This window comes from Barbus barbus, assembly GCF_936440315.1.
Source record: "Barbus barbus genome assembly, chromosome: 6".
Classification (NCBI taxonomy): Eukaryota; Metazoa; Chordata; class Actinopteri; order Cypriniformes; family Cyprinidae; genus Barbus; species Barbus barbus.
The window spans coordinates 32,877,493-32,891,168 of record NC_136734.1 but is presented as its reverse complement, the minus strand read 5'-3'; the positions used below and the strand labels follow the sequence as shown (position 1 = coordinate 32,891,168).

The 13,676-nt window shown below is 39.3% G+C and overlaps 1 protein-coding gene across 1 annotated transcript in view; it reads left to right on the top strand.

Annotated features, from left to right (window-relative positions):
• Positions 1-13,676, top strand: part of LOC306871752 (putative voltage-dependent N-type calcium channel subunit alpha-1B) — a gene marked incomplete at its 5' end in the record, with an annotated part of 98,271 nt that overhangs the window by 63,432 nt on the left and 21,163 nt on the right. The window contains 9 exons of the mRNA XM_079419885.1: positions 13-792; positions 1,439-1,623; positions 1,802-1,922; positions 2,905-3,034; positions 3,169-3,228; positions 3,705-3,811; positions 10,262-10,358; positions 11,537-11,697; positions 12,764-12,901. Coding sequence (XP_079276011.1) covers positions 13-792; positions 1,439-1,623; positions 1,802-1,922; positions 2,905-3,034; positions 3,169-3,228; positions 3,705-3,811; positions 10,262-10,358; positions 11,537-11,697; positions 12,764-12,901 — 1,779 coding nt within the window. The remainder of the gene's footprint in view (positions 1-12; positions 793-1,438; positions 1,624-1,801; positions 1,923-2,904; positions 3,035-3,168; positions 3,229-3,704; positions 3,812-10,261; positions 10,359-11,536; positions 11,698-12,763; positions 12,902-13,676) is intronic.

The following is a 13,676-nucleotide window of genomic DNA, read 5'->3' as shown; positions in this document are numbered from 1 at the left end:
TCTCTTCACTAGTAAAGAACAGCAGCGTTCTCTAAAGATGATGTCCGTGTGGGAGCAGCGCACCACGCAGATTCGGAAGCACAAGCTGGCCAGCACCGAGGCGTTGTACCAAGAGGAGCTCAACCCCCGGCTGACCTCCAACCTTCACCTCCGCCCTGACATGAAAACCCACCTGGACCGGCCTCTGGTGGTGGAACCTCGTTGTGATGGTCCCATCAGTCCCCACAGAAGCTGTGACAAACCCCAGGACTTGCAAGGGGAGGGTGGCACACTGGAGGAACCCCCTGTGATAGAGCCCCCACCACGCAAACACCACCGTCACAGGGAGCGTCCCTCCAATGAGACCAATGAAAATGGCGTCACAGGTCATGGCAAAGAAGGCCGGCATCACGTCCATCACAGCCGCAGTAAGGAGCACGATGGGACACGGTGTAAGGAGGGGAAGAGTGTCAGGGGTCGGAGCAGAGAAGGAGGACGCAGACATCATCATCAGAGCTCAGTGGACGAGGGAGTGGGAGGTGGGGAGAGAGAACATCGTCATCATCACTCTCATAGGCATAGCAGAGAGGGCAATGGAGTGGTCAGCGCAGGGAAGAGTGAACGGCGTTCCAGGCAGAAGGATGGCTCACGTTCAGGAACAAGGGAGGGGGAGAGGTGCTCCAGCGGCGAAAATGGAGGTAATGGAGGGAGGAGACAGCACAGACCACGTACCAGTAAAGCTCAGTCAACACTGGAAGGAGAGGAGCAACGAGGCAATGGAGAGCAGGAGGCGGGCAAGTCACACAGCCACAGGTAAAACTATTTTTGAAAAGGTGTCATTTTTTAAAATGATACATTAGATTGAATAGCACATTTGTTCCGAAGTACCCAAGAAAACTGAACTACGTTCCAGTAGAAATGAGACCTTGTTTTCCAGCAGTGGTGGAGATTCCAATTTGTCCAAAGAACTCCCTTTAATCCATTCAGCAAAAAGATTAATTGAGATTCGTTCATTGATTCATTCAGTAGACGCACCAGTAGGTGGTGACCAGTGACTTTTGTGTACTATAAGCACATTTATCTACTCAACAGATTTGTTCTGAAATATTTTAGGCCAGGAATAGAAACAAATCTTATTATTTTTTAATAAAATGTGCATATCTACATATCTATGATGCAAAAAAGAATTTTGTTAGTCAACACATCCACATTCATGAACGAGTTTGAGCCCTACTTTGCTTCTGAGTCTGTTTGTTTCCCAGTGCCTTTCAGTCAATTCAAACTCAAAACACCAACTCGTTCATTGAACTTATTCAGTAGGTCCAACCAATAATATGCTCTGAAATATGAATCACTGCATGGAATTGACAATGATTTGTTCACCTAAAAGATTAGTTCAGAAACGCAGAGACGTTCATGACCAAAACACCAATGTGTAATCTCATTTTGACTGCTGTAGGCACACGGACATGGGAGGAGATTCATTGGCTGTAAACCCCCATCAGCCTTCAGTTGGGAACAGATGGTGCCTTGAGAAACCAGAAGACATGGACAATAAACAAAATATTGGTCAGACTGGAGGAATGGGCACACACATACCTGTGACCGTCACGTCTCCCCCTGGAGAAACAACCCTTATTCCCAGTTAGTATTTCTCATACAGCCATATCAGGTCACTGTGAATAATTTTTCACTCATTTTATACTCGTATTTGTGTCACTTTTTTAAGTGTGTTAACATTGCTGCTGACAACAAGCCAATGTTGGTCTAACAAAAGCTTACAAGTGTATAAATTCACACTTGACATTTTTTTTTTTCTCAGTGAATAGTATAGACAGTGAGACAATGCCCATGACTGAGAAGAATCTGGAGGATCTGAACCAGGGCACCCCTCGTCCCATCCTCCCCTTCAGCTCCATGTTCATCTTCAACCCAACCAATTCGTAAGTGTGTGTGTGTGTGTGTGTGCGTGCGTGTGCGTGTGTGTGTGTGCGTGCGCGTACGTGTGTGTGTGTGTGTGCGTGCGCGCTTCCCAATGCTTTCAAAACCATGTGCATTTGAACATTTATCCCAGTGCAGTGTAACAAAAGCTGTTGTTAGAGCTGCAATCTGAGTTAAAGCAGAAGTATCCCTTCAACTTTTTTTTTTTGGTAACTTGACAGTAGCTCACATTTAAAAAGGCTTTCCAGAAATATGTTTTTCGTCAACAAGTAGTGGTGTAGCAGGGCACAGTCAAGTGATCATATCAAGTATATTTTCAAGTAATGTTTAGAGAGTTTATCTACAGTAATTACAAAAAATGCTCGTAATGAAATGAAAGTACTGACAGATCTTTTCCATAGTGTGAAATATATTTAAAGTAGCTTCCACAGCAGTTGAGTTTTGCTTTGAGTATTTAGATACAGCATTTGTAGATGGTGACTGGCAAACTACCAATGCTGTTAAATCTGCAAATGTTTCTGATTATTACTTTTCTCAATCGTCACTAATAATGGTTGTAAAGTTTAATTGTGTGTGTTTAAGGTGAACGCTTTAAGATCTTTAAGACTAAAAGGCATCAAATCCCATAAACCTCCTTATAAAGCTGTGTATTATTGGGCAATTGCCAAATTCAGCTGTCTGTCTTGATTCTGTCAGTGCAACAATATAGGAATACTTTTATTTTACTATATACTGTACTAATGTCACATGAGTGTTTGCTGACATGACATGCCTAAAGTCTATGCTATTACTGAATTAATCATTGAATTCTGAGACCTTGCTTACGGCCTGCATGAAAATATTAATTATTGGCAGTTAATTAAATGTATCTGTCTGTAGATTTAAAGTAATGTTTAGGTATCACACTTCATTATGTAATTTACTTAAGCCTCACTCTTATAGTGTGTTGTTTGTGTGTGTGTGTGTGTGTGTGTGTGTGTGCAGGGTGAGACGTCTGTGCCACTACATAGTGAGCCTGCGCTACTTTGAGATGTGTATCCTGGTGGTGATTGCCATGAGCAGTATAGCCCTGGCTGCGGAGGACCCAGTCCAAGCCAATGCCCCTCGTAACAATGTACGTCTCTCATATTTTTTTTTTGTGCTGGTCTGACTGTGCAAAGTCAGATTTTGTCAAAGTTTGACCTCATTTTCCTATATGTCCCAAATGACTGATAATAGTCTGATGACAATTTTACTTTCGCTTCATAGGTCCTGAAGTATTTAGACTATGTCTTCACTGGTGTCTTCACATTTGAGATGGTCATTAAGGTAATTTGTTGGTACATTACACTGTTTAATTGAATATCTGATCCAATCTGATTGGATAAGTGATCCAGACTTCCCCTCATGACCTGAGATATTTGGTGACAGTGCACAACTACAGTATGCATTTTCTGAACAACTAGCCAACTAGTTGCTTTAATTAAGATCACATACTGTAGGACATGATCTTGTGTTCATAAATAGATTCAGTACAGTAACTGGCAGATTCTCAACAAATAAATCATCTGAATTTCTAAAAGATTTTGTTTTACAAAACTGTCATATTCATCACACTAAAAGACTCCTACTGTTGGAATTATGTGTAATAATGGGAACATTTCTCACAGTGAATGATATAAAGTCTAATTGTCTTGAAATTTATTGTAAAGGCAGTGAATTTGTTGCAGAAATGGTGCTTTGATGGCTATAGTGAAGGTTTCAACCTAAATAATCTTTAATATTTATGTTTCTCCTTTGAACAGATGGTGGATTTAGGTTTATTGCTGCATCCTGGTTCCTACTTCAGAGATCTGTGGAACATTCTGGACTTCATTGTGGTCAGTGGTGCACTGGTGGCATTCGCATTCTCGTAAGTTGCCTTTAATTTACAAACACCTGCCTAAACTCCCATAAATCAGAAAACTCTTAAATAGACTCTATTACTTAAGCTGTTTGAAGTTTATCATTAATCTTGACTACAAAATACAGAGTAATTTGAGACACCTTTTAGTCCAAGTTCTTGCCCGTATACTCTTATTCTTTTTTTAAAAGGTTTTACTTTACACTCATTCCCACAGCATGACAAGAGTATCTTTGCCTGTCTTTGATGTACACATTCAAAGCTGCAAACTCCCACTGATCTGTAATTTCCTTCCTGTCCTTCTCCCAGAGCTGTGGGTCAGTTGACACCACTTTATTGCACTTTTGCGAATGTAGTCTCAAAAAGAATGCGTGTGTGCGTGTGTGTGTGTGTGAAGGAGCTAATAAAGGAGTTGTCCGATACGATCAGCTGTTTGCATCTCCTGTGCTGTAATGGATGGGCCATTGCAACACTTTAGTATTGAGGAAATAATATTAGCTGCTTTTAGAAACAACAGAAAATGCAAAGGAGCAGTAATGTTAAGAGTTTTAATTGTTATGGTGCTGGTGCTACAGTATATTGTATTATGAAATCAGTTGCAATTCTAACTTCACATGATGCACCAACCCCTCCACTCCCTGACGCTTTTTCTTTCTTTCTTTCTTTCTTTCTTTCTTTCTTTCTTACTAAATTGCAGTGTATATATTATATTCATGTACATATTTATTTATTTATTTATTTATTTATTTGGGTCTGCATTTAATTTTGTGATTTCATTTCCCTGTTGACAAGACCAGCATTGCAGTCACCGACATGTTTTGGATGCAGATCCCTGGAATGAGATACTGGTGCTCTGGTGTTCCCATTAGGCTTCTTAACTAATTTAACCAGCAAGGCTTTCTTGGTTTGCCAGCTTTACCTAAAAGATCAGTGCAAAGGAGATGGTTTACTGCCACGTCACAAGTTATTATCGATGAGTAAGGCAAGCTGAACAGAGAGTGGGTGCAATACCTTGAAATACTGCTTTGGAATAACAGGGGTATCTCAGAATGAAGGGGTCTCTCAGCTGTACTGACTAATCTGTCCTACTTCCTGTTTGTTTTTATGTTTGTTGCTGTGTTGTCATGTCAAAAACGTGTTAAATGTGAGTTTATTGATGTGCTGTCACTGACTTTCCTCTCTTCCTCTGTTTCTCTCTGCCTGGAATCACTTGAAGGAGCTTCATGGGGTAACGCCTTAACTCTCTCTGTGTCTTTGTTTCTGTCTCTGTCTCTCTCTTTCACTGTTCGTCTTCTTGCCTGTCTCTGTTTGAGTCAAATAATGCTTAGCCCATAGGCACGTGTTGAAGCATGGGATCTTGTGCAGTGTTTCAGCCTCTTCATAATCCATCATTTAGCATCACTCACGCATTTGCAGCCAGTGAGCTTAATGATCTTCTCCATGTCATTTAATTCTCTGTTGTCATGGAGGGAAGACACTATTAATCTGTTTCATTTCCTTGAAACATTACCATTTTCAGTAGGTCTTCAGTGCTTACTGAATATGGAGCATCCTGGGCGATCCCCACATTGACCTCAGACAGGATGATCAGTGCATGTGTCATGTCATATATCATGACATCATAAATGACCTGTTCAGTTGTGTTGGAGTGGCATATCAAGGCAGGTCTGGCTTTTTTGGCCAGTGATTGCACCATTGTTCATTTGAAACATCACATCCATGCTCCATTTGCGGGCATGAGAACACAAACGTATTTCCTGTACATGCTCATCTTTCTGCATGTTTTCGGATTCACACAAGAAAATGTGATGCACTGCAAATGTGACTGCTGCGATTGGCTAGATCTTTAAAAGTGCCCTTTAAAGCATTAAAGACAGTTAAAACTATGGATGCGCTGATATTAAAATTCTATAATGACTAAATAAATTATACAAAACATCAGAAAAGAACAGTATAATGTATGAAAAATTGATATCCAAATTTTTTTTAGGCGTAATCTTTTCAAGCCCACTTTCATTTAGCTGTTATTAATTTTTTTTTTTTGAAGATATAACTTGATTGTTAGATGACGGCAAAGGTAAGCTAAATGGTAAAATATGAGAAATGAGCATGAATAATTATATATCCAATATCAACTCAAAAACCACAATGTTCTACCAAAGTGCTGTACATAAAGTGATCACATAAATAAAGCCAAAAAAATATACATACAATTTACAATACATTATTAAAATCTAAGGAAAATAAATTAGTTTTTAAAGCCCTCTGAAGTGGGAGATATTTTAGGACAACCGAAGCTTGTTCCAGAGTTTAGGAGCTGCCACTGAACAAGTTCATCTTTACATTTCAGGTGCATTCAAGAAACCGTCAGACACAGCCGATCATTCGAGCAAAGAGATCTCAAAGGTTGATATAGCCTGTATATTAGCTGATATATATGCTATAACTACTGATAAATTAAAAAATTGGACTAAAGCCCTTTTCGGGCAGGACTACTTTTACAGGGGGTCATTAGAGAAATTTGTGTTTCACAGATGTACTTGGTGATTTTAATCCCATCCGAATCTGCCATGTCTGTGTTTTTCTCACACGACCTCTGTAATAATGCCAGAGCAAATTACCTACTGCTTTTCAGCAAACTCGGTGATCCTCTGAGAAAACTAATCCCGTCCGAATGCGACATCTGTGATTGCCGGTGAATTTTTTTTATTGTTTTTTATTTTTTGTTTTTTTTCACAATGTGTTTCCTTGTGTGTTTTGGCCAACGTGAATTACCGTAGATGCTCTTACCGCGTTCATGTTTGATATATTTGCATCCCGTCAAATAAATAAATAATGATAAAAAAGACAATAATAAAATCAAGAGCCAGATCACGTTCAGATCACTGTTAAGACTGAATCAGAGTCAGGTAAAATTATTCGTGTTCATTTCTGCACTCAGTTGCATAATGTTTTAATTACATTTACCTTTATGAAAATTAAACACGGGTTCACTACAAATAAATAACTAAAGTAAAATTAAAGTAACCACACATTAACATGGTTTTGCTATACTAGCTTTACCATGGTATTTGTGTGATTATGGTAATCAATCTGAATGACTATACGCAATGCACACATACAGAGAGCATGATCTCTGAAACGCCCAGATGCCCAAAACAGCCCCTCCCACCTCTGTAATAAACACGGAGATGTTACTCCCGTCCGAATTGGTACATGAAAATCGCAGACGTCAGGTGATGAGAGTCCAAACTCAAACGTAGTTTAGAAAACTAGTCCCGTCCGAATAGGGCTTATGAGCCTATAAATGATCTGATACAAAGATATTATGCATCTCTAGATATAACATGTTGCCCATATGCCACGGACCGAAACAGTTGTACAATAAAGTACAAGAGTAATACTAAACAGTTTAGATGTATAGCCATTTGCTGGCATCTTTCAACCATGCTCAAGGTTCATAAGCGTGATATGAATCAGATCAGGACTGATCTACGGCTCCACCATCTCTTTGCTAGATTGGCATGTCTTGGTATTTGCTCCAGATCTTGATTGTGCTGGTTTTCAGATCCACCCTCAGATGTTTCCTCTCTGTCAAGTGTACCCTTCATCTCTCCTACAGCTGTCTCTGCAGACTCCAGCAAAAGAAGCTGTCATTCTGTTACATCCTTAAAAGAAATGAACGGCAGTTGGAAGTGTCTCTTTCACCCACCATACAAAGCCTCTTCCTCCTTTTTGTCAGTTTCCAAAACATTTGCCTAAAAAGTCCTGCAATTTCCTGTTTCTCCTGCATACAGTCATCAAAGTCATTATACCTTGTGTTTCAGCCTCACAAAAGAACGTGATGGTGCTCATAAAAGTCTCTTTCATTCTCATTGAAATGTTATGTGAAATGTTCTGAAAGGATGATGTGGTTTACTGTTAGTGCAGAGGTACTTTCTGTTCTCAGCATGTCGTAATGTTTTGCCTTTTGCTTTGTGTTCTTCTCATTCATTAGATCACATCAAAGCGTAAACAGGTGGGGAACCCCCAATATTCTTTTTTCTCCTTGATCAAATCTTCTCTATTCCTCATTGTCCTGGGCTTACTGGGATAATGTCCTTTACTGTCTAGTGGAGTGAGAGTATCTGTACAGGGTTGGAGCCTCTACAATAACACTGATGGCTTTCATCAGAATCTCTAAAAGATTTTTGATTGGTGATGTATTGAGGTCGGAACAGTATTTCTCCACCACAATTGTTATCTGGGGTCCTTTGAAAGTTATCATGGTGTCCAGTGGGACGCTATTGAGGCTCTTTATAGTTTGTAGTGGGTTTGGGGAATAAACATCAGGCCCTGTACAGTAAATGCATGCTAGACTAATGTGCATCAGGGATCATGAGTGGAGTTGCATGACCTTGTTGAGCCCTAAGATTCGGCCAAAGGAGTAACTTCACCATGCTGATTGGTGACATGCTGTAAGATCTCTGCTGATTGGCTGTTAGATTGGTGTTTATTGGATTTATAGAATAATGTATGAACTGTGCATGTGTGAGTAGACGTTGGCACTTTCCAGGGGTGACGTTGAGCCTTTGCTTAATGTAAAATCTAGAAATCTGCAAATGTACTACCACATGCTCTTGCACATGGAAAGGTCTGTTGTAGTTGTAGGTCATTTCTTTTGAAATATGTCTATGTGCAACGGATGGGAATCACTGCTTGGGAATTTTTCTATTGTAAGCCTTTTTACAATAATTTCTTGAAGTTACTTTCTGCTGGTTCATCTGTCAGCACCAATCATATACCTGCCAAAGCCTTGTTTATATCAACGCATTATCGAAGTAAGAAACCGTGAATAAATGAGATGCGATATGACCTCTCAGATATTCTGTTGTTCTCTCTTCCATTGCTGCACTGGAAGAACTAAACGGTACCTGCAAACTAATACAAATGATAATGACCGGTTTACATTATCCCACTTATTACACGGCTGCTCACCAAATAAATAAAAACATGATATATTTGAGCTAAAATTATTTTACATGTATAACACCACCTTTAAGAGGAAAAATTGAAATTACGTAATGCATTACAATGTACAAAGCAATCCGCCGAGCTACGAGACAAACACTATACCAATTTTACAGTAATATTTACTGTATACGGAAATCCTCCAGAGTAATTTTTACTACAGTCAATAACTGAGATGCAAGATGGCATCAGTTGCGTTTGCAGGCAGTGTAATATGAGAGGCGTGGAAGTTGAGCCAGTTTTATAAACAGCGCTGCCATGGGCGGCGATATGGAATATCTGGCCTCTGAATGCTGTGATTGACCAATCAGAATGAAATATTCCAGAGAGCCGTGTAATAATAAGTTGTAATGTAGCATAAGCTAATTGGGAAAATTAATTATTACAGAAATAGTAATTTATCTGCACTTAATTTAGTCAGACATCCAACAAAACACATGCCCTGCATCAAAATAGGGGCTCAGTGAAGGTTATTTGAATGAATGTGATGTCTCACAAATAAAAGATTCTGTTTGCTCTTTGCCTTCATTAGATATAATGCGAAGGGCTTCAGTTATTTCATGTGACCATGGAGTACTTCCTCATAATTCAGTTATTGACTATGCTCGTCCTTGCAGTTACTTCATTAAATGACATTGTAAGCTTGGCGGTTATGATTTGAGCATTTAGGAGCTGAAGCATGACTGATTTCCGTTGAGGACTGCTCTTTTCTTTAAGGGTGAAATAACTTGAATTACATTTTATTTAGCTGTTCTTTTTCTTTTCTTGCTGTTAGCTTTGTGTTTAATGAATACATGCACTGTATTCAAATCTATGCATTCAGCTCATCAAGGTGACACATTTGAAGCATGTCAGCTTGATAAAGACTTACAAACAAAACAGCATTGGTTCCTGTAAAGAAACAGTGCCCTTTTCTAGGGCAGGTTTCTTTGTTATCATTGGTGGTGTGTTGTTGTTTTAGAATCTGATGCACAGCAGCGTTTGGGTTTAATTCATGTTGCCTTTCTTATTTTATGCATGAAGAGTGCTAATACTAAAATATAATTCAGTAACAGGCTAACAGTTCTGATAGAGCTCATTAATACTTAGATATGAACTATTTTATCTGCATGCAATAAAGATATATGTATTTCATAATCTGTCATTAAAGCATGTGCTTTCATAAAATAACACAGAACCATTGTTGGAGCATTTTCAAGATGACACTAAAGAATGCTAATTTATTAGAGAATTAGCTCTTGGTGTTTATTTATTTTGTCTATAAAAAAAGGTGAGTATGTTTAGTCTAGTGTCTCATTATTGACATTTAAACATATGGAAACATTTACATCATGTTTACTCACATTCTCATGTGCTTTGTCTGGATATGTATGAATACTTTGATGGGGGCTGTCTACAGCATGTTTGATCCTGTATTTATTGACCCTTTGGTTATTTTGACTTCTGTAGAGGAACCAAGGGCAAAGACATCAGCACTATCAAGTCCTTGAGGGTGTTGCGAGTCTTGCGACCACTAAAGACCATTAAACGTCTACCAAAACTGAAGGTACGTATTTGGTTGCAGTCCATTAATACAGCCATCACAGTTTTGAAAATATATATACATTTATATATACAAAATACATTTATACGTTTTTGAAAGAAGCTAGTCCTCTGTGTTATATGATCCAGAAATCACTCTAAAACACTTGTGAAGGTAGGGTAGGTGATATGGTTCAAAAACCTTTTTTTTTTTGTTATGCTGTTTGAAAGTCTCTTCACATCCTAAAAGCAAGGTTGAGTGGTCTAAATGTATTTATATGTATTTACATTGTCTGTGGAAGGTGTAGGACCATAAAATGTTTGTCCAATCATATTCCTCGGTCTGAAGGTTACTAAGAGGGCTGTCCCACTCTCCTGTCAACATATGTATTTGCATACCTCTGTGCACCCTGTTTGTGCAGACATGATGTTATCAGCGCGTTCCATTGCACTATTGCAGACCGAGACCGAACAAGAATGGAAGCCGTTATTATTGTAATACAGTATTATGCACTTGGTACTGTAATGTTTTCTAACCGATGAATGAGACATGAGATAATCTGACAGCGCCGTCCTTCATTGTGTCGCTGGTTAGCCTCTGGTCTGCACGTTCATGTGTTTGTTTTGGAGGAGGCGTGGCTAAAGAGAGTGATTTGCAGAGAGGGTGGGATCTTATGCTTTTAAAGCTAGCCTGCTATTGGTAGCCTTTCCGAAATCACCTACCCTACCTTTAATATTTTGTGGAAACCATGAGAATAGTTTTTAGGATTCTTTGGTAAATAAAAAGTTTGAAAGAACTGTTTTATTTTAAAATTAATATGTCATTTTGTAACACATTTTATTCTCAGAATCACAAAACTTTTCCATTCAGTTGAGACATCAATAGTTAAAATCAACATTATTGGCCTTGAAAGTATAGGCATCGTAACAAAAATTAAATATTGTGGTATCACCAATCCCTGTCGCCCATGATCATGGATGCCTGCTGCTTTCCTCACAGTGAGAGCTACAGCTTCACAAACACCTGTGAGACTTGCAGGTGTGGATAATTAGAAATGAATTATTCTCAGTTGTGACCGATTGTGCAGATTTTTATCTGTTGATTCTTGAGATGTGTCAGAACGGCATAAATGCATTCAGCTTTATGACTGTAGTTGATGGTTAATAAACCATGTATTTTCATGTGTGTCTGCTCTCTCTTAGGCCGTGTTTGACTGTGTGGTGAACTCCCTGAAGAACGTGTTGAATATCCTCATTGTCTATATCCTGTTCATGTTCATCTTCGCTGTCATTGCTGTGCAGCTCTTCAAGGGCAAGTTTTTCTACTGCACAGACGAGTCCAAAGGCTTGGAGAAAGACTGCAGGTAGAGTGGGATTAATACAGGAGCAGAGAGTAGGGGCTGATTATCTCACACCTGCAGCTCCCCCTGCAGGCATACAGCAGTACTGTCAAAATAATAATAATAACTTGTTACATTTATATAGCGCTTTTCTGGTTACTAAAAGCGCTTTGCATAGAAGGGGGGAATCTCCTCAACCACCACCAATGTGCAGCATCCACCTGGATGATGCGACGGTGGCCATATTGCGCCAAAACGCCCACCACACACCAGCTTATTGGTGGAGAGGAGACAGAGTGATGAAGCCAATCAGTGCATGGGGATAATTAGGAGGCCATGATGGTCAGAGGCCAATAGGCAAATTTGGCCAGGATGCCAAGGTTACATCCCTATTCTTTTTCAAATGGCATCCTGGGATTTTTAATGACCACAGAGAGTCAACCTTGGTTTAACGTCCTCATCCGAAGGACGGTGCTTTTTACAGTATAGTATCCCCATCACTATACTGGGGTGTTAGGACCCACACAGACCACAGGTAACACCCCCTGCTGGCCTCACTAACACCTCTTACAGCAGCAACCTAGTTTTCCCAGGAGGTCTCCCATCCAGGTACTGACCAGGCTCAACCCTGCTTAGCTTCAGTGGGCAACCAGTCTTGGGCTACAGGGTGATATGGCTGCTGGCCATATTAGATAAAATCCATGCAAAAGTGAGTGTAGAAATTATGAGATAAGGTGTTGGGTCCCAGAACTATGGAACACTTGGGAGATACGTCTTTAAAACTATCAGGGAAGTTTAAAAACAAGCCATATACAATAAAATAAAATAAAATAAAATAAAATGTTGGAGGGAAGAAAAAAAAAAATTATGTGCATTTTTCTAATTATGTTCAGCTCTAAAATACTTTCATTATCAATAATTTCTATAAGATTATGCCTTAAAGTCTTAAAATAATAATAATGATTTTAAATTTTGAAGTGTACTAATAGTACCAGGTTCAAACTACTGTAAGCAGTGTTCTGAAAATGTACACCCTGAATGGGTTTTTCTTTTTATTTGCTCTTTCTGTCATTGTCTTTGTGCTCATTAGAGGGCTGTTCTTGGATTACGATAAGGATGAAGTGGCGGCTCAGCCCAGGGAATGGAGGAAATATGAGTTCCACTATGACAATGTGCTGTGGGCGTTTCTCACTCTCTTCACCGTTTCTACTGGAGAGGGCTGGCCAACGTAAGTCATGTGAAATGGTCCCTAATTGGGTACTGTATATGCCAAACATCACCTGACCAAAGCAGAAAATAGATCTCATCGCATCCGCTTATTGGAGAAAGTGTTAATAGCAGAATGAACTGATAGTGGTGTCTATGGACTTTTAAGGTAATCAGTTAACCTAGCTAGTTGTTTTTACTGTTGCCGTTTTGTCAATTTTAATATCCAACTGTTAGTGAGAAGAAGAAAAATGTAAAACCTTTTAGATATCAATCAGCATATGTGAAGGTCATCAGTTATGATCATCTTTGGTATCTCCTTCAAAGGTATCTTGAGTGTAAGCAGCTCTATATTTAATGAATACAAAAGAGCTGAACTGGAAGTGACGTGACCTGTTTTACCCCAGTTCCATTCACAGATATTTTGCATTATATACAGTACAACCATTTGCTATTCAGTATGTTTTTGGAGGGATTCGAAACCCATAAAAGCTTATGTCCCCTTCAAACACTTCCCTTGTGTCATCTGACCCCTCAGTGGCCTTTTATTCTCTCACTTTAAAGACTGTAATCAGTTTGAAGTGGTTTCTTTGAGGCTCTGTGATACTGGCAGCATATCTCTTGGGAGGCAGACTAGGCAGATGTTCATGGATCAGCATCAGCCCAAACTTACAGCCAAACTCATTCATTTGCTGGGAAAGCCATTGTAATTGTCTGTGATTTATTATTTTTTTTATTCTTTTATTTCATTTATTTAGTTGTTCACAAGCTTGTTGGGGTCAGTTTTCTGTATCTGC